General features: G+C 43.7%; 1 protein-coding gene across 13 annotated transcripts in view; it reads right to left on the minus strand.

The window, feature by feature from the left end:
* Nucleotides 1-21,200, minus strand: part of TNS3 (tensin 3) — a 281,319-nt gene that overhangs the window by 11,585 nt on the left and 248,534 nt on the right. For all 13 annotated transcript variants that reach the window (XM_055710377.1, XM_055710374.1, XM_055710376.1 and 10 more), the window contains 6 exons: nt 11,271-11,442; nt 8,315-8,946; nt 7,584-7,670; nt 4,841-4,972; nt 2,319-2,414; nt 296-373 (listed from right to left, as the gene is read on the minus strand). In XM_055710377.1, coding sequence (XP_055566352.1) covers nt 296-373; nt 2,319-2,414; nt 4,841-4,972; nt 7,584-7,670; nt 8,315-8,946; nt 11,271-11,442 — 1,197 coding nt within the window. The remainder of the gene's footprint in view (nt 1-295; nt 374-2,318; nt 2,415-4,840; nt 4,973-7,583; nt 7,671-8,314; nt 8,947-11,270; nt 11,443-21,200) is intronic.

A 21,200-nucleotide genomic window follows, 5' to 3' on the forward strand; every position in this document is an offset into this window, starting at 1 on the left:
TCTAACCACACATCACATCTGAGAAGTACTTTTGTCTTCCTGCATGCTAGATTACCGCGCAGATTTCCGTGACACATATATGTTTATGACTGGAATATCACAGTACTAGGCTGCTCGCAGCTACCCCTTGGGTAAGAGCTGTCGGCAGTACTGAAGAACCACTTTTAAAAGACAGCTTCCTTCCCTGTGTGTTGGCTTAGATCTCAACTTGTGACGTGTTCACCTGCCTTTGGACACCGGCACTCTGGAGCAGAGCTTGACTGCATTCTATCTCTACTGCACTTTAACAGCATACCTCTGTCTGGGATGAGGAGCTTGCAGGGTAGTGCCAGTGGGGTGATGGAATGCTGATACACCAGAGCTGTCAAACTCCCTGTGGTCAGGAGAAGAACAAGACACGCACAATTAACTTGGTGGACAAGAATGCTTAACAGTTATGTTGGCTCCAAGTATTTTACAGAATAAGAGGCCTCCCCGTCCTGCCCTTTAAAAACAAACAAACAAACAAAAAAGACCCCCAAAACTCTTGGCACCTAAGACAAGACTCTCTTCAGTCAATTTTAGCATATTCATGTTTCCCAGCACTGTCTCAGTTGGAGGTACTTGAACTCATTAATCACAGTCATACGCTCCCTTTCCTGGCTTAAACCCTAACCTAAATGGCTTTGCTTCAAATGGGAGAAAAGCACAAAAACGACAAGAACAGTAATACATGGAAGTCAGTAAATTTCTTTCAATGCTCTTATCTTATGCTACATTAGATGTAGTAAAATCTTACGAAGATGGTAAGAGTACAAGGGGTCAATGCTATGTAATGAGGCAGAGAAAGAGTGAGTTCTGCCTCTTAGACACCTAGTCTCCACTCTCCACTGCTTTGCCTACATACACCTCTATTTTGTGAAAGTATAAATGATGGTCTAGAAAAAACCTCCTCCATTCAACGCAGCAGTGATGTATGTAGCATCCTCTATTAAATTTTTCTTCTTTTCTATTCAAAGCCACTTTTGTCATTCGGACTTGGCTTAATTAAAATAATTAAACACTAGTCATCCTTGACATTAGCATGAGAGACTATACTCTAAGGAGTGAGAGGAAGGCGCAACGTTCATCAGTCTGTCCGTACAAAAAGCCATTCTTTGGTCCCCTTTACTAATATTGAACATCACAAGCCCATGCTTGAAAAAAAATTACAGCTCAACCAAAACCACCTCATTTTTACAGCCCACCAAAAATTTCTCTGGAATGGCAAGATGACCCAATTCTGCAAGGGTCTTACAGAAACTCAAAATCTGATACTATTAGTCCCTCACTATCTTACCCCCCCAGGTGTGACAGTGCCTGCCCACCCACTTTGTGAAGCAGTTTTGAGGCTGTACACATTGAAAGATTAAGAGATGCTCAAACTAAAGATTACTAGGGCTACATATGTGCTGTAAACAGGTACTTCAAGATCAAGGCAGGATTGGGCTAAAAATTCTGATTTGCAATAGGTCTCATGTCAAATGGACAAAATTCAATCCACCTTCAAATAGGATTTGTCCTTTCCCACTTGTTTATTTCATGGTAGCTGTCCCCTTCCTCGGTGTGTTGGGTGCCGGGCACCGCCCGCTCCAGCAGCCCCACTGAGCTACAGGTGGGATGCCTCTGGGAAAGCCTAAGAAAGGGCAAAAAAGGCTGCACAAGGACAAGGAGGGAACAAAAAGGGTGAGACCCAGCAAAGGACACACCACAGTCAGGAAGAGTCTGGGGGGAAGCAGTGAAGTTGAGCTTGGGAAAAGGGGAAGGAAAAGTGTTATTTTAGTGTTTGTCTCTCACTACCTGAATATCGATTCTAATCGGCAAAAAATTAAATTAATTTTCCTGAAGTTGAGTCTCTTTTGTCCATGGCAGTAAGAGCTTAGCAACCTCCCTGTCTTTATCTTAACTCAAGGCTTTTCCCATCCTGTTTGCCCCTCCTGCCCCACTGAAGAGGGAAAATGAGTGAGCAGCTAGGTAGGTGTCTGGCTGCTTGCCCCAACAGGTAATGTGCTTTCACCCTAGCACATCAGAGTGGCTGCTGCCACATAAAGTACTTTGTGAACATCCCACCCCAGTGTCATTTTAGCCATTGTACATACGCTTGGTCACTGCATCTGTGCCAGAGTGCCCTACACATATACTTAAGGTAAACGTGTACAAAGCTCCTGTAACCTCAGAATGGGTTCCTACAGAAATCATCAGCACTTGAGCAAAGCATTCCCTCATTTGCACTCCATCCAAGTCTATAAAACAGCTCTGGCAAACGCATTTTCCGTGTCCCTGTGATGCACAGTACTTACCAAAATACGGTTCATTTGGGCATCCTTTCAAGCGTACCCCCTTGTGAGTGCACTCAATCAGAAAATGCCTTACAAGTTCATTTGACAAATCTCCAACTGTGTTGAAAAAGAAAAAGAAAGCTCATGAGGAGAAGCAATAAACAGACAATAGTCTCACAAATTAGCAGGTCTTTATGAAGCAGTTTTCCACATTACCACCAAATGTTTTATATACAGCACGCAAAGAATACATTAGATCTGCTCTGCTGCAAGGTTACAAGCTGCAGTAAAAAGGCCATTTTGCAAAAAAACCCCACAAGAATATAGCTTGCTTTAGACAACCACAGGAAAAGGTTTTGTAATCATAAGGGACTGATATCCAAATATACACCTGTGTCCTAAAGGTCTAAGCATGGTCCCAATGACACACAGGAACAGAAATTTGGAAAAGAAATGGTCAGAAATTCTGATGCACTTGCCCATGAGAAGAACTTGTATCCAACGTGACAAGGAAGTAAAAGTATGATAAAATACTCAGATTCCTAGTGACAGCTCTGCTCAAAGTCCAGATTAAACCAATGGAAGATATAGCCACACAAAGGTAATGATGCCAAGTCTCTCAATAAATTTGTAAGTTTTAAAATGTTTGCAGTTTTAACTAAGTCTTTGCTCCATAACAATTACATGAAACACTCAGGTTTCACTAGACTTTTAAAGCCAGTTTTTATCTCTTAGGAGTCTAGGACACACTGAAATTGTTAAATTGGATGGAATGAGGAGATTCAAATTTCAAGAGGCATATAAAAATCCTCTTGAGATTTAGCATTCTTCTACACATATACATATATATAATTACACATATGCACACATATAATTAAGACAACTTCATTACTTCTTGATAGACTGGTTCACAGTATTTCACACCTGTCTACAAACTTAATCTCTCTCCAAGTAATTAAAGGGTTATTTCATAGCGAGGGGACAAAGCTACCCAACCATTCAAACCTGAACAAAAGAGCCACAAACACAAATGCTCCCTTTGATCCATCAGTCACAGTCCAGCAAACACGAGACATCAAGGGTTGACTTTCAGGCTAACACAGAGGAGCACATTACTCTGGACAGCAGAAACTTCTCTGCAAGCGTATATTGCAAAGATCACCTTTTCAAACAGCTCACTGTTGGCCACTATGCTCTCACAGTACTAAAAATAAACGACTACAATGCATGTGGGAAGGGGAAGCCTGGAACAAGAAATCCTGCAGGAGACGGAACAAATTTGTGCCTTCTGGGATGAAACGATAGGAACTAAAAAAGCTAAATATCACACAGCGAGACACTAAGGAATGCAACAGTCCCTTACTACAAATTTCTCTTGACTACTACCTGCCTGTGATACAGCTAACGTGAACTGGCTGTTAAAGGCTAGCAGAGCTTGAACTTACATGTCTTCCTGGACTTCACTGGTCTGATGACAAAAAAAAAAATTACTAAAAACACCTACAGCCACTCTCCATTTACCCCTTTGTTGCTGCTATCACCACTCCAGTGCACCCTGGTCTTCATTAAATCAGACATTGCATTGGTTCTGCTGATGTTTCTTGGCAAGAAAAAGATGGATTACATGGCAAAGTTTTATTAGAAATTTTCTCAAGATACCAGGTTAAGCATATAGAATTTGAGAGTGTTACTGTAGTCAAGGTGGACTGCTAACCTTGCCCCAGAGTAAGCACGAAATCTTAAAAAAAACCCAAAACCACCACAAACATACAGCAGCCAACCAACCAACCAACCCTGCAGAGACCCACACTTCCATAGCCACGCCACCGGGAGTCACAGCTTTCCTGCCATCTCAGTGGCTTACCTCGCCAGCCAGCATGTACTAATGAAATATAATAAGCTTTGTAAAAGGAAAACAGCAGCAATGGAAACCACCCCGCCACCCTTGCAGTGGCACAAATGGAGCCAAGAACACCAGAGATACTGGCTGCTGAGTTTCCACACATTGATGAATGCTTTCTGTTCTTCCCATTTTACCTTTCACAACAACCAGGCACCAGTTATAAACGCGGAACCACTGGAGCTGGGAGAGAGATGTATTCCATCACTTCTTTTAAACAGCTATCACCTTACCTTAGGCAACCACCTCAGATTTACATCTAAAATGTAGAACTGTCTCAAAACAAAACCTTGGGGCCAAAAACATTCAACCTTCCAGCCATGCAAAAGCTTTACATGGTGGTATGTGGATCAGATGCAGACTTGTGATTGCTAGGGAAGACTCATTACTGAGACGGCACTGGTATTCTATTAGGTTGATAAGGTTGAATACACACACAGCCATAATGAGCGCACATTTACAAGCCATGGAGAACCCATGAAGTACAAGGGACACCCAGTCTCATTTAACAAGGTATGAAAAGGAGCCTGTATCTCAAGTTCCACTTACTGGAAGAGGGGAGATTCCTTCAGATTACTACCCAGTAATAAGGACTTCCTACTACATACAGCTTGGCAAGTAATAGACAGAAGGCATACAGTACCTTTCTTGTTTAACTGTAGCACAGAAGGAGGTGGTGTAGCAACTTTCATGGCTAGTCCATAGGCTCCGCGGAAAGAATGGCTGTCTCGAACAACGAATGACCCAGGTTCCTTGTCCTTGAGAACAGCAATGGCTGCAAGGGATTCAGGGGGAGAGAGAGAAACACAGTTCCAGAGCAATGCACGCACCCAGAAAGTACAGAAGTGCAAATCTATAAGCAATAGGAGACTGAAGGAAATGAAATCTTTTTCTCTGTCCCCACTGCCATAGAACAGAATATAATCAAGCATATTTGGGGGATGTGAGTGGACACATCTTGTGCAAATCTTGCAGATACTTATCAATGAGAAGCCTGAAGTACAGATCCCCACTGATTTTCACACTGAGAACGGGGTGCAGGTCCCACCAGGTTTCCTACAGCCACCGCAACACCAAGCTGATTCCTGCTTACATTTTGTCAAGTTGTCAGAAGCATGACAGAAAGCACAGCTCTCTGTAATTCCCAGGCTCACTAGACAGCACTGTTTTTCTTTTCCTATGCAGCTTCAACAGGCGGAGCAGATCCATTTTCATCCACCACCAAGTTTCTGACCCTGCAACGCAGTCTTACTCCCTTACTAGTTTTAAAGGAAGGCAAGGAATGTAAGAAAATATTTGCTCTTACACAATCCAAGCACTGGAAATACTTTACATCTAATAATTTACATATTCTTTGATGTCTCCTGGAAGTGTGACCTGAAGTCCTCCACAGGAGGAACCACTTGCAGGGAAACCGCTTTTGGTCTGCATGAGGCTGCTACAGACTTTGAAATCTAGTAGCCCAAAATCTTAAACTCACATTAAAAGAAGACAAAATGTTAATCTAATGACATTTCTTAATAAAATCCTATTACTTTGCTTAGCCCTCACCCCACTCCCCACCCCCCAATTTTTTGGAAATACTTGTGTTTGTTTCCAGGATTTCTAACAACCAGCAAGACTTCCGAGAAACCCTGGAAAAAGCCCAGATTTAATCCTTCAGTCCTTAGCTGTCTGTATATATAGAACATTGGAATTATGCATATGGGGCATGAAGCCATAATTTGCAAGGCCTGACCAATGATTACATTGTAAACACATACACACACGTTTTTTTCCATGAAATGAAAAAAAACCCTAGTAGTAACAGAATATCAGTAAAATGCAGACGTGTCTCTTCTGTTTAAGTGAGTAGAGCAAATGTGTATATATTCTGTTCCGTTCATGTGTCAGATGGTGAACACTATTTTCACAATAAATTGTCATGTGCTGTGAGGATGAATACATTAACCCCTGCAATTCAGCAATACTCGCGCAACACTTCTAAATCCATAGGGGGACAGTAATCATATGCTACAGGAGCAGACCATTAAGCATAGGAAAAAAGAACAAGTGCTCCCCCTCCTCAGCAACAGTATCTTAAAACACTTTATTCAAAAGGAATTTTACGTGGTAGGGTGAAAAGACATACTAAAAGGTTGGGAAGATTTTCTTTCCATTTGTTCAGGCAGCTTCCTTTACAATCCACTCCCCTCTCTGGACTCGCATCAAGTCAGGAAATTATTTTTTGCACATTTAAGACTCAGTTCTCATTATGGCTGGGGGGCAGACAAGGGAAAGGGGACTGGCCTGAACGGATCAGTAAAACATCATCCAAAGATGAATTAATGATCTGTTTTCTTTATTCCCCTGGGCTCATATTTATCACTACACTGTAAGAGGCATCCTCAGCATTTGAGGAACTATGAACTAGACAGATATAGCAATTCATCATCTGCCAACAGCAGAAGGTTGTTTTGCTTTAGTGTCAACTTCCTTCCCAATGAAGAACTAATTTGTCATTTTTCCTTTTTGACAACCGCATTTTAAGAATCCTGGTTTCATATCCTGCCATAACTCATTAAATATAATTCAGTATAGCTGAATGTGACAATAGGGACACAAGGACCATCAGATCAATCACATTTGCAAAGCGCCCAGTGTGCTTTATTTACACATCGTTGCAGGGGCAAGGTTTAAGTTCGCATGTACCGTTCGCACATACATGGTAAAACCTTTCTCCATCTCATTTAATAACAAGTCTATGTACAGATGTACTACATCTGTATTGTACATCATAAAGACGTTGCTCCATGGGAGTGTTATTTCCTGACCTGTAAGACATAATGTACGTCACTTGCAGCTGAAAATAAAATTCAGGCTATAGCAAGACTGGCAGATGATGATGCTTTTATAATGGCTTCTAGCTAATGAAGTATTGTCTGATACTTAGCATCGCTCAGCCTATCGCATTGCAGTGAAACACGCGTGGCTGAGATCATGCCAGAGCAGCACACTTGTACTCAAAAACATTTCTGAGAGCACAGATGTTTGGTATCACATCACGCCTATTTGTCATTCCAAAACCTGGAGCTTTTCAGTAAAGTACATTTGCTGCAACTACCACTGGCAGATTAAAATTACTTTGTAGTTAGTTCACTTAGGATAGCAATTTGTCTAATTAACAGAGTATTTTTTAAGGACAACTTGACTGCCCTCCACTCTCAAATTCAGCCTTTGGACAAAAGAAATTAAGTGAGGTTGTCTGTAGCCCTTCCAGGTTTTATATTTCTTCTTGTACATCTTTTAGATATACGGTACGCATCAAAAAAATTGAAGGAGAATTCACCAAACCAACCAGCCATTCTGTGAACAGATATGCCAGAATATCAGTTGAGTTGATGTACCTTGTTCTCTTGAAATATCTGGCTTATACCAGAACTTGGATGTGTCCTGGACAAATTTTACTGTCACATGTTTATCAGCTGTGTTTTCTGTGAAATGAAAGGGGGAAAAAATAGGTCAAGAAAGCTCTTAAATACAAAAGCATTTATTTTCTTTCCGACTTCCTATCACCTTAATTATTCAAAAACTCATGATTAGAACAACCTAAGAGACACTCTGAGGCGCTTTTAGAACCAGCAAATACAATACTGTACACGAAGATTCTGAAAGCATTCTTGAAGTTGCATTTTGCAAAACTCATAAAATATGAAAAACTCTTTACATTTATAAAGGCATATTAATAACAAACGTCTCAGTGGGGTCCAGTGAATACACATCTACCTTTTTAACTATTCTTGACACAAGTCTAGAAAGGTCCAGAAAGCCAGCCCTTATTAAAAGAACTCAGACCTCAGACTCCGCAGGGCTCCCTTGTGGTCTGGCAGTTCAGAAGGGAGGCTACCCTCAGCTGGCACCTGCGGGAGCGCAGAAAGGATTCTGCAGCCTCGCTCTCCCAGTAACACACCCAAAGCCAGTGAAACTGGCGCCACTTACTGCAAACATTCAAGTCCTCTCTGCCATTTTCACTCCATTGCATTTCCCCTCCCCTCCCCACTTTTAAAATCCCCTGAATGCTTTTTATAAACTCGTATAAAATCAGATGTATTTTGCATTTCTCTGATGCAGAACCCACCTGGCACTGGGGAAGCACTTAACATTTTTGAGAAATCTGGGAGGACGTTTGGGAAGGGGATGCTGATGGTGCTCCCACTGTGGGGGCTCGAGAAGCCGCTCGAAGAAGGTGACACGGAGGCAAAGGAACGGTCTCCTTCGGAGGACCGCTTTTTCTCTGGGAGAGGTGGCTGAGCATGCAGGTGCTGCTGAACCACACTGTTCTGGCTATTGTGTCCAGAGGCCACCGTAAGAAAGTTCTGCGTCAAAAAGCCATTGTCCTCAGCATGTGCCACTGATGAGCCCGCGGTTTTAGGAGAGATTCTAGCATTGGCAGGGAAAGCAGCTTGTTTCTCCTCTCGGGGGGAGCTACTGCCCCTGCTGCTCCCGCTGTTGCTCAGGTAGACCCGGGCATTGCTGCTCACAGCGGGTTCTTGCTGTGGCTCTGCTGGTGAATTCTCCAGGCTGCTCAGGGTGACGACTTGCAGTCCTGGAGTTTGGAAATGAGACAAGAGAGAGACATCTTGCACGGCATTTGAAAATTCAGAGGGCACAAGGTAACCTCCCGGCGGCCTGCTGTTTCCTATGGAAAGCTGGAGCGATGGGGAAGCTTTAGGGCTGCTCTCAAGCCAAGGGCGTTCCGTTGCAGAAGAGCTGTCAAAAAGTCAAAAAAATGGAACACAACAATAAAACAACAGCCACATCGTTCCCTTCACATGTCACTGTACAAGCCCTACGACAGCGATCATGGAAAGCAAGGGATCACCTCACCCAGGACAATCCCCAAGGTGTGTGTCCACAGGCTGGAGCTGGTGACAGCTGGGCCAAGGGGGCACCAGCCCCACCTTCAGCACAGGTCAATACCGTCTGCTTCATCACCCCCCACCCAGCCATGCTGATCAGACAGCTTCTGAGTTTTGTACTGTAAACCCAGCCACCAAATTTATCACAGCTGTTAAATACCCCTCCTTCCCCCTGTCTGAGGAGGGTTACTGTGAGTATGAATCAACTCAGTGAGGCTGTTCATGGCCCTGCCGCACGTACAGTGGTCCTGCAGGTCTCTACATGCTGAGCTCAAGTGCTACCTGGAAAAGAGCAGCAGGAGGCAAGACTCTCTGAAGGCAAGGCTGCCACCAAAGGCAGAGGTTTATGGAAGAAAACTGACACTGCCACGGTAGTCCCTACGATGCAGCCTCTTAAAAGAAATGGGCTAAGCAGTAGTTGCGCATGGTTGCACAAGAAATTAGTAATTACTATAAGAACACACAGTTCGCAAGACCCAACTCCTGGACCAGGTAAGTCCATTTAAATACAATTTATATCAAAAAAGGAAGGAGGCAGTTAATTTATTTGATGACAGAATTGTTCTGATTGATAGAACTAAATAATTCGACAGCTAACATTAGATTTTTCTACTAGCCATTCCACCTGCTCAAGTGAAGAGTAACAAATACCCTTCCAACAAGATAAACTAAGCTTCTGATGAAACAACCCAAGAAAAAATTAAATTGTTTCCTTGCTTCTAAAAGTGAAACACCCTCAGACTGTAGCTGAAAAACACGACCAGCAATATCAGATGTAGAGAGAACAAACTCATTGTGAGATGCAAAGGAAGAACTGACATAAGATACATAAAAAGAAAAAAGCATTTTTATTTAAAAGGGAACCACGGAAATGGATACCAGTAAATTTGGACAGATCAAAGTAGAAGGACCATAAAGAAATGGAAGGGAAGCAAACGGAAGGCTGACATCATCGCAAGAAAAAAACCCTACAGCTGTAGGTATCTGCTAGATTAAATGAAAAATGACGACAACAACCAAAAAATTTAAAAATAAGTGAACAGAATTTTCTAGATAAAGTTTGAAGTAGGAATGCAAACTTGGTAATGACTGGATTGCCTGACAAGCTTTTAATTCATATCCACTTAGAATGAAATGTTAAACTTGCCTCCTCCTCAGAAAATACTAACATACTTTGTTCAGTCTCATGATTCACAAAACGAAAACATTTTTTCACAGTCCAAGTACTGGTTGAAAATGAGATCAATTAGATGGGAAGATAAATAAAAGATAAATAGGTATCAACATACTCAAAGTCCTCACTGAGTGTCTGACACACCAACCAACAGCCTTCCAAACACTCACTGTGAAAAAGGAGCCAACTATCCCAGGACAAGAACAGGATAAATAGCTACAAAGGAACGTTGTTGCAGAGTGATGGAGAGGGAAACCTCATCAGCTGTTAACACATCACCTCCTATCGATTACGTATTTACAGGGCACAGCTAATGGCTGACCATTCCCTGTCATGGCCTTCTGACCCTTCTGACAGTAACCTGAGGCTCCTTGGTGGTTTGCTGTGTTTCCTGCTATTTCTTACCTTATGCTGTAAGCTCCTTTGGACCGTTTTGTAAATTTACACTATTCAAGCTCTGGTCCAGAGCCCTATGTATTTGCCACAATACAAACATGAAATAATAAAATCTCTCAGCCTGCTGAGCAGTTGAAAGCAAGTCAACTAAAGTCAACTATTCACTACCAAAAAGAAATCTTCCGGCATTTTACTGACCAGAAACACACGTACAGCAGCGAGAAGAGTGCTCCCTCCCTTTCATATACAACTTCCTCCAATTTGAAATGTCATGAAATGCTTTTCAGTAAGGCATCAGAGAAGCTGGTAAAGCACACAGGGAAATACATATGAGCTTGTGCTAGTATGTAGTAAAGTAACCAAACTATAAATTCCTATTTATTTTTGTATTCCTATTTATCTTCCAAGCTAATTGTGTCCCTGACATATAAATAACATCTGTCTACGCGGCAAATTTCAGCTGGTGGACAACAACATCATTGTAAGTCACAACCAAACTCAAGGTCCTTGGACAAATGCTCTGCAATGAAGATGCAGGCGTAACATCTTGGCTGGAAACTGTGGTTACGAGAAGTACGCAGCAAGGTAAGAGAATTTTTTCCTACCTTTCTCCCCCTGGGATAGTGCTGTTACTTGTCACAGTACACGAAGATGCAAAACAGCGCTGAAAGGAGGGATCCGCCTGCATGCTGGCCCTCAGCAAAGCCGGGTTAGTGCCCACAGCACTGTCAGACATCACCATGGAGTGGTTAATGGCTTCCGTGTAACTTCGAGACTCTACAGCAAAGGAAACAAAGTAAAAGGCAAGTTAAAAAAAACAATTCACATTTTTGGAGACTTTGTACTGAAAGAGATGTTTGTAAAACAATCTGGTTTTCTCTTAATAGGACTATAAAGAGCAAGTTTTATTTGTTTGAGCAGTAACATTTCATTTCACAACATCACGCTGACTGCTGAAAACATCCAGCAGCACAAACGGCAGAGGGAATAAAGATTACAGAATTGCACCACTCAGGCTGTTTGATCAGCTCTCCAGGGCACATTCTCTAGCCCTAAGGATGCGAACAGACCCGTCTGTTCCAAGTCGTTTTGCATTCCACAGTCCACAGCGTTAATCGGATACATCCAGTCAAGTGTCCTATGTGACCATACACACCAGCAGCATGCCCACAAGCACCAAAGTAACAGCAACTGCAGTATTAGTTCAGCCCACTGCTGAATGGGGCAGGGAACCTGGTGGAAAATGATGTGGAAAACACTCACTTACTCAGAACCTTCCTCAGAACCTTCTTCACCTCAGTCTTTACCAGTAAGACAGGCCTTTGCGAATCTCAAGCCTCTGAGACCACAGGAAAAATCTGGATCAAAGAAGTCTTAACCTCCGTGGAGGAGGACCAAGTAAAGGAGCACTTAAACAAACTGGACATATGTAAGTCCATTGGGGCCTGACAGGTTGCACCCGCAAGAGCCTAGGGAGCTGGCTGATACCACTGCCAGGCCCCTCTTGATAATCTTTAACAGGTCACAGTGACTGGGAGAGATGGCTGAAGACTGGGAAGCTGCAAGCATCACCCCTACCTTCAAAAAGAACATTAAGTGTGATTTGGGGACCTGCTGGCTTGCCTAGCCCAACCTCAGTCTCTGGGAAGGCGATGGAGCAACTAACCCTGGAAAGCATTTCCAAACACATGAAGATGACTGAGCATTGTCAGCACGGATTTACAAAGGGGAAATCACACATATCTGCCCTGATAGCCTCCTGCAGTGAACCGACTAGCTTGGTGGCTAAGGGAAGAGCAGTGGATGTTGCTTATCTTGACTTTAGTAAGGCTTTTACCATGATCTCCCATAACATCCTCATAAACAAGCTGACAAAGCATGGGTTAGATAAGCAAACAGTGAGGTGGACACAAAACTGGCTGAAATGAGGCTTGTGATGAGCTGCACCAAGCCCACTAAGACGCATGTCACCAGCATTATACCCCAGCGGCTGGTACTGGGGCCAATACTGTTCAACACCTTCATTAGCAACCTGGATCACGGGATAAAGTTTCATCAGCATGTTTGCAGAAAACTGAGGAGCGAGTGCTAAACTAGATGATGGTGCTGCCATTTAGAAGTGGGAGAAATGTACCAAGAGGAACCTCAAGAAGTTCAACAAGGGGAAATGCAAACTCCTGCACCTGGGAAGGAGTCATTCCAGGCACTGACTGGCTGGAAGACAACTCTGTAGACAAGGACCTGGTGGTCCTGGGGAACAGCAAGCTGCCCATGAGCCAGCAACGCACCCTCACGTCAAAGGCAGTCAACAGTATCCCAGGCTGCATCAGAATGAACGTTACGAGCTGATCAAGGGAGATGAGCCTTCCTCTCTGCTTAGCACTAGTGAGGCCACATAGGGAGCTCCGTGCCCATTCCTGGTCTCCCCAGTACAGGAGATACATGGACTCGCTTGAGCAAGGCCAGCACAAGGCCATGAAGATGCCTGGAGTATCACTGGGACCGGAGCATCTTTCCTAGAAGCAGGGGCTGAGAGCGCTGGGACTGTTCAGCCTGGAGAAGAGAAGGCTCAGGGGGATGTTATCACTGTGAATAAAAACCCGATGGGAGGGAAGGAAGATGAGTGAGCCTGTCTTCTCTCACTCTTCTGCTCACATGAGGAGAAAAGGACAGACCTGGGGCTGAAAGGCAGCTGAGCAGCAGGGGCTTTAGTTTACCAGTGCAGCTACAGATTTCAAGTGTGACTTTGTTCACACTGACACAAGAATTATTTACTTTTAAAAAAAGAGGGGGTAAAATAAAAGTAAATATTTATAGGGAAAAACAAGAAAGAATTTGAAAACCAGAGGATGTTAGCTAAATCCTTACAAAAAGTTAACAAAACATGGCCTTGGGAGAAGGAATAGACAACCTAAGGTTATGAGACAAACAGAAAATTACCTGAACTCTGTGTGAACTATCCTAATTAGCACACTAAAAGACCCACCCTCCAGCAAAGAGAGCCCCCTACTAACAAAGCCCCCTCCCCACAGAACATGCAAGGTGAAAAAAATACCTTTAAATGAAAAAAAGTACCGTTCAATGGAGATGAGGCTTCTAAGAACCGGTGAGAATTCAGTGTGACTAAAGGTAATGGTAAACAATTGTTCAAAGTGTATGAGAAGTTTTCCCGTGTGCTAAGAGGGGTGTGGATTTACCACCTAGCACCCAGCTCAGGCAGGCTTGCGGATCAATGGCATCAGTGGATCTGGGGTGGAACCCAGATTTGGGATCACACCAAGGCACAGAGAAAGAAGTAAAGCAACTGTAAACTTTTCTAATAGCTTGCAAATAGCAGCAGATGGTTTCTACATTGATTCAGGTCTGACCTAGGTTCAGCTTAACTATACTGGACATAAGTAGTATGGGATATAGTTCAAACGGATGCGTTTGGGTGAGGAATATAATGTTGATGATATTACTGAAGAGCTTTACACAGGAACAGTTTTAATCCCCTTCTTTACAGGTACACTTTAATAACCAGTCAAGCTCTAATGAGGATTACATTTAATTATTCTGGTATAGTCTAAAGCGATTCACATATGCCCAGGTTCAAGGGCACCATTCTCAGTGGCCACAGGGCACATGCCGGCGCCCCTGACCCGCTTTGGACACCCAAACAGTTCCACTGACCTCAACACTTGCAGGACTGCAACCCAGTAAGACGGTCACAGATGAAACAATCTCTAGTTACTGTCTCCTGAGTAGATGTACTTCAGAAGGTTGTGGGAGAAAAAAAAAAGCACAAGAAAGTTCCAGAACAATTCCAGTCCTACAAAGAGTTAGGATCACCTTGATGCATCTTTTCCATATGGAAATCTTTCTAATGTAAAAAGGAGGAAGCTTCCCTACTCCTCCTGTCGAGTGTCATTGAAACAAGTCTAAATAAATCTCTTCAACTCAGGGCAGAGTCTAGCTCTGCTGTTATTTGGATGAGGAGGGTGCAAGGTACTTAAAAGAAATGCCTGAGATAAGAAAATCTGCAAATCAGTGCCCTGCCCTGACTGAAAACCATCTGAATTCCTCACATAGCACACATACTGCACAGAGCAAACACCTAACTGGATGAGGGAAACACTTCTAGAAAACTGCAAGACTGTGTTTTAACTATCCCCATTACTTTTAATGGCAGCTACCCCAGTCATAAAAGAACTTGAAGGAAATACTGCAGAAACATGTGCAGCGTGGAAGAGCTAGAGAAATCTGAAATCTGATATGTATGTAACAGATCAGATTTATTGCAGTCATTCTCATACTGGTGCAAACACAGTCAAGAACAAGCTGGCTGCATAAAGCCATATTCCTACTGAAGCCAGTGGTGCTGTTCAAGCAAATATTGACTGCTTACCTAAGCATTATAAAGACTGATGTCAAGCCTTGAGCAATTATTTCAATATTCAATATAGTAGTATTACCTTGATTTACTGAGAAAAAGCTGATGAGTTGAAGGTGGGTTGGTCAAACTGATGTTGTACCTCTAAAGATTACCAGAGCACCCCCCAGACACACAGCCTTCACCAGGCTAGAAGCAGATGAATCTACCGAGAGTAGCATCTGTATGACAAAATATCCCAAGTGCAACAGACATCTCACTTGTGCACATCAACCTGCAGGTGCTTCCCAATGATACCACAGGCAGAGATGGCTGCTGCTGTATGTGAGAGATTAACGTGTTCCCTGCAGGCACAGGAATGACAACCACAAGCTTAACTCCATATGCTTGCTTGTTTTCGTGCCTCTGTGCCTGCTTCCCCTGATACTGACTCTATAGAGGAGTCACCGGACTCCAGTTAGCAAGAACCTGGGGGCTGGAAGGGGAGTGGCACTCCTCCCAGAAAGATTCTTCTCCCACTCTAAAGGGATCTCAGCTACGCACGTAAGAGCTGATTTAAAGCTTTTACACACCAGTCAGTTCTCCTTCTCCCACCAGTAAAAGCACTTGCTTGAAGAAATGGACCAAGCCATGATCCTTGCCCGTTTCAGGCCTTGGACTATGCTGTCACCTTTAAAGCACCAAACGCTGCCTGGAGAAGGACTGCTGGCCATGCTCACAGATACAGCATTTCTTTTTACACCCAATTTTCACAGGTGTAAATACTGAACTAAGAGTGAAAAGATGTCGGCAGCCAGGCAGGTAACCTGCAGAAAGAACACAAACTCTCTACAACTCTTCCCAAGCTGGAAACAAGTATATCTGAAGGGCACTTCCCATGAAAGCAACTTTGTTTATATTTCAATTAAAAATAAGCTTGCTGAATATTTCAGCTATGTCCTCTCTATTGTCTGATGCAGAGCCCACGCTCACGGGTCAGCTGTTAACCCTTTATCGCACAGAATCATTAGTTCAGTGCAATCTCACAGCTTCTACAGGATTTCTGTAGGCATGGTACAAACCCCCCCGGGCACGTTTGCTGGGAAGCATCAGTGCTTCGTGATGTGCTGCGGCCCCTCTGACATCTACACCACTGTGTCTGTAAGAGCGCTGACAACGTAACAAGTGCAGCGCCCTAACAAAACCAGGGTCACTCACATTCATGTCTCTTCACACATCCAGGTCAGACCTGCAGATCTACATTTACTATCACTGATCATCAGCTTCACAGGCAGAAGCTAACAGAGGAAACGGACTTTGCTCAACACACTACTGAAAAGTGACATTTAGAAAAAAACCCAAACACTACTGTGCCCACATGCAAGGCAGAAAAATACCCAGTTCACTCTTCTGCTGTCCCACTTGGCAGCAAAAGGACAAATACTTGTAAGAGTTGCAAGCTTCTTTCAGATGTAAGCGGAAGCTCCTGGATGTGTCCAGGACACAGCCACACAAAGGAAGATGTTATAGATTAACCTGTATTCTAATCCACTAAATCTGTTAAAGCTAAAAAGGATCCCTGAAAAACAATCCACTGTTTGGAGACAACGGTCCAGCAATGATGGCAGGGAAATGAAAGGAGCAGCTGTGCCACTATCATACCTTACATTTTAGCAGCTTCTCATACATTTCCATCTTTGCAGTCCTTTTTGCGAGGTGATAGCTAACCTGCCCTACACGAGCTTGAGAAGTCCAGTCCAGACCCTCAGTTACATCTTTTGGGGAAAGGGAGCTCTCAGTCACCGCTCCGCTCCCACAGCCCTCAGCTGACCACCCCCAAAACTATCTCAAGGCAGCCTAAAAGCTGGATGGACCCAGAAAAGCATCCTGCTCTAAAGTAACCCAAAGTAACCAAGCCACGGCCAGCCCTAAAGAGCAGCAGAAGGATCAGAAGCTTTGTGCAATACTTTTACATTTTAGTCTGTTCCTCGATCCATCCTTTGACGGCTTCAGCAATGATGAAAAAAAACAGCCTAACGAAAGACCTGCAAGAATAGTGGCTGTGAAACACCCCTCGACCCAACACTCTCATTCAGGGGTCCCTCTGCTTCACCTCTCGCTGTTCACACCAACAGCTGATGAGCCCATTCCTTTACACAGATTTCCTGACAAACTCATCTACAAAGAGAGAACTGAAGGCACCTGGGAATGTAATGAACGAGCATTCGGTATCTTCCATACACCACGGAAGTATTTTATTTGTTTTGGATGGTTGCACTCCACTAAGGACTTGATACTTCTCATTCTCCCAGAGCTCCCCTTGCACCCGTCCTACCAGACAAGCACTCTCAAGACCTTCCTCCCTTTGAAACGTCTCTGTAGAAAGGCACGCAGTACTCCACAGCATCCACCAGAAACTCCACGGCACTTTGCAGCTTGGCATCTGGCTGGCTCCAGCCACCATCTGGAGTGTCCACTGCTGCCAATGTGAACTCCACCACAGCCCCGAGTTGTTCATCTCTCCCTTCCACACCTAGGGAACTGTAGAAGTTTCTAGGACAATAGTCTTTGCTGATACAACTTTATATTATCTGGGAGACCAAGGGTCAAAAGATGGCCACTTCCCTTTTCCAGTATTAAATTTCATTAGTCATTAAGCAAGTTACTCCGCCACTGACCTGCAGGTCTTGCAGAAGATTTAGGCTCAACTCAGAGCTGAGACATTACATGTACAAGGAAATGCAGAGCAAGGATCGAAGAAAACTCTAGCCTTCAGTATTATGCATTAGAACAACCTATCTAGAGACACAGTGGATGGCTCCATGGCTTGAAGTGTATCAATAAGACAGAAAGTACCAGATTAAGATCTTATGCACATTTTATGAGAGAGGTTTGTTTAGGTATGTTTCTTTCCATATCTTAAAATCTACAAAAGGCAAAAAGTGAGGAAAGCTTTATCAGGGGAACAATCAATGAAAGCAAAACCAGTGACAAGCAAAGTACACAGCTAATGACACTAAGCTGGCACAATTTTAGTTCTTCTAAGACATTTTGCCAATATTTCAGCAATGGAAATGTTGACAGATTAGTTGGGAAACCACAATTTCTAAGAAAAAAATGGAGCAAGGAAGAGAGCTTCAGTGGAAGAGAGGTACTGGTGTGCAGCGTCCAGCAGCGGCCAACGGGACCGGATGAAGTGCGAAGGTGTGCACCATTCCCACGGCACAGAGCAAGCGCAGAGCAGCCCAGGCTTCTGCTACTATGTAGAGCCAGAAACCCTGGAAACAGCAAAATCATGACAAAAGGATTTGGCTTGCTGGAAAGAGAGTCCCTCCAGCAGCTGACAGAGTGCCAACAGCAGAATTAGCACTGGCGAAGCTAAGGAGCTCCTTAGCAGCCTCCACAGAGCTGGCTGGGCAGGCCAGGACTCAGACCCCTGCGTGGGGAGAACGGAGACAGCCAGGCGGCTTGCTTGAACGCTTCACAAACCAACACCTCTCCAAGCCCATCAGCACTGCGAGGTTCTCATGGCGAAGCCGGCTTCCCCCACGCTCGCTCTCCTGCTCTTCCAAACACTAAGGTGCCAAAATTAGTAAGAGAGACTGAGATCATGCCAAAACCCTCTCTCGTTTTCATCAGTCTGCAAACTACTGACTTTACTGAAACTTTGCCCTTTTATACTTGCTATATTTGGCTTTCAAATTCACAAAAATACAGCCAACCAAGTGACGCCCTTCCATGAAACCCATCACCTTTGGTCCCGCTGTTCCCTTCCATAGAATATGTGGAAACCAATGAAAGATGCTTAAGGTCTTGGCTTTTTTTCATCTCAGCTGCCAGGGAAGGGAGTAATGTTATTCTCTCTTGCACAGCAGATGCTAGCCTTTCCAGCACAAGTCATTCCACCTCGCACTCAGGGCTAAATTCCCCCAAACCGTTGCTGCTAGCCAGCCTGCACCACTATTCCTTAATTTCTCAAAGAGCTCTGAGAACAACAGTCCATTCATTGTATTGCTGTTCCTTTTGGTTGAGAAGAGTTAAAACACAGGTAAGCTGACCCAAGCCATACACACTGAAAGCAAAACTCCTAACACCACCAGGCAGCAAAAAAAACCCTTCCTGTGCACGGTCCTCAAAAAAGAAATTAATTGCTTCAAGCTTTTCACATTTCTTGTAAGATATTTTAGAAAACAGGTATTCCAAGTGACGGCTTGTAGATGGAGACAACAACCGTCGTTTGCTTGCTGTCATTCCAGCAATCTCCCCAAAAAAACCTGCAGCAACCCAATGCTAAACCAGCACCCTGTTATTCGCCCCCCCGCAGTCACCCAGCTGTATGAAGTCTCCACTGCCACAGAGCTCTGAGGAAGCATGAAAATCTGCACCAATTTATTTACAAGTATATTTTATAAATAAATAGGATTTTATACTCTAAGATTAGCCAGCTATTTTACTGGCTTTCGTTACAGCAACGGAAGCTCTGCTTTCCCCAGCATTTCTTCAGAACTCTAATTTATTTAGCAAAAATAAATAATCCTAAAATACTAACACAGTTTTACTAACACAGTTTTTATCTTCTTTTCATGATTTTGCTTTTTACTTCACTTTAAACAGCAAAACGAAGGTATGCCAACTAAAGACCCTTTTTTTTTTGCTCAGGTTAACTCTTCCTCCCTCAACTGGGTATTATCAATTCGTAAGAAAATTTTCTTAAGAAAATATGAGAACTTAAAATAATGGTTTATGTCCATACAAATGATTCTGCTTCACTGAACCACACTGAAACCTTACCAGACATTTCTCACTAGAAATCAAAAAGAGCCTCGTCACTGCAGGCAGTGCAATACAAAGAGGTTAACCAGGGCTGTGGTGGAACCTCCATCAGGAAGGGGCTTCCCAACGCAGGCAGAGCAAGGTCCATTACTTGTCACAGTCCTGAGTCACAGGCTGGGCTGCACACCCCCAGAGCTGCTTCCCAAACACCATTTCCATCTTTCCATGCTAACACTAATTTCATCACACAGAAGCGTCTAAGACAGCAACCTCTAAACTTTCTTCGTTGCATAGCCCATCAGTAAGAAATTTTTGAACACGTGTCCCCCATATATGTGTATTTAAGTTTTAATGGTTTCTTCCCACATGCCAATGGACTATCCTGTGCACCACCTGGGGTGCATACATCCCACTTGGGTGACCACTAGTCTAACACACTGACAGAAAAAAGGGCATGCAGCTAAGGGGTAAAAAGAGGGGGGTTTAATTTTGGCATTTTTTTGTTGGGTTTTCTTTCTATAGATGGAACAGGGAGTTTACCTGTTGGCCTGGAATCTGCTGTGTTTTATGCACATCCACAAACTCTTCTCCACAACTGCCTACCTTCTTTCAGAAGGAGAACCATGTCATAAGCCAAAATCATGTACCATCAACACGGGGCACCCGCCGTCCCACCAACAGTGAACAGGTATAGCAGGTTTTTTTCACGCTTGTGAAGAAAAGGACAAAACTCCTATTGCTCAGAGATTCTGCTAATGCCTGTTTCAGTGGATCAGCTCTCTTTGCAAGTAACCACGTAGTCGGGCTGAAGCTGGAGAAGCTGTGAGGATGATGACTCTAGCATCCTCACACTGACCTAGGAAGGTCAGCTTCAGCGGCTTCATTACAGAACACCAGGAAGGGTCTTGGTAGAGTATGCATAACGTGCTTGGCTCTTCCCAAAAACACAACAACCTGGTGGCTGACGAGCCGGGAAATAAAACGACAGATCTGAAGAGGTGGTAAAGCACTTCTCAGAGGCGTTTATTTGGTAGAAGAAATAACACATTCAACAGTCAGAACCCAAACTGCTAGCAAATAAGTCAACTGCACTGCAGTACTGAAGGTTTCTAACTTCATGTAGTTACTGTGTGCATTCAGAAAGCATTTGCTGTGTTTTGGGAATCTCTCAAATGTATTTAGGATTTAAAAAAATAAAAAATTTTCTTGCCTTATGCCTAAATAGGGCTGTAAATGATCCATGTAGCCCCTTGAGGAAACACCCCAGGCACAGCAGCCCTCCCCAGCAAAGCACCGGGTGTGCAAGGCAGGCACTCCACCATTCCCATGGGAGATTCCTGCTGGCAAGATGCATGACAAGAGTGGGCGCACACTGGGACATTCCTGTGTTCCGGCAACTTCTAGCTCCTGT

The sequence above is a fragment of the Falco cherrug genome, chromosome 4 (assembly GCF_023634085.1).
Source record: "Falco cherrug isolate bFalChe1 chromosome 4, bFalChe1.pri, whole genome shotgun sequence".
Classification (NCBI taxonomy): domain Eukaryota; kingdom Metazoa; phylum Chordata; class Aves; order Falconiformes; family Falconidae; genus Falco; species Falco cherrug.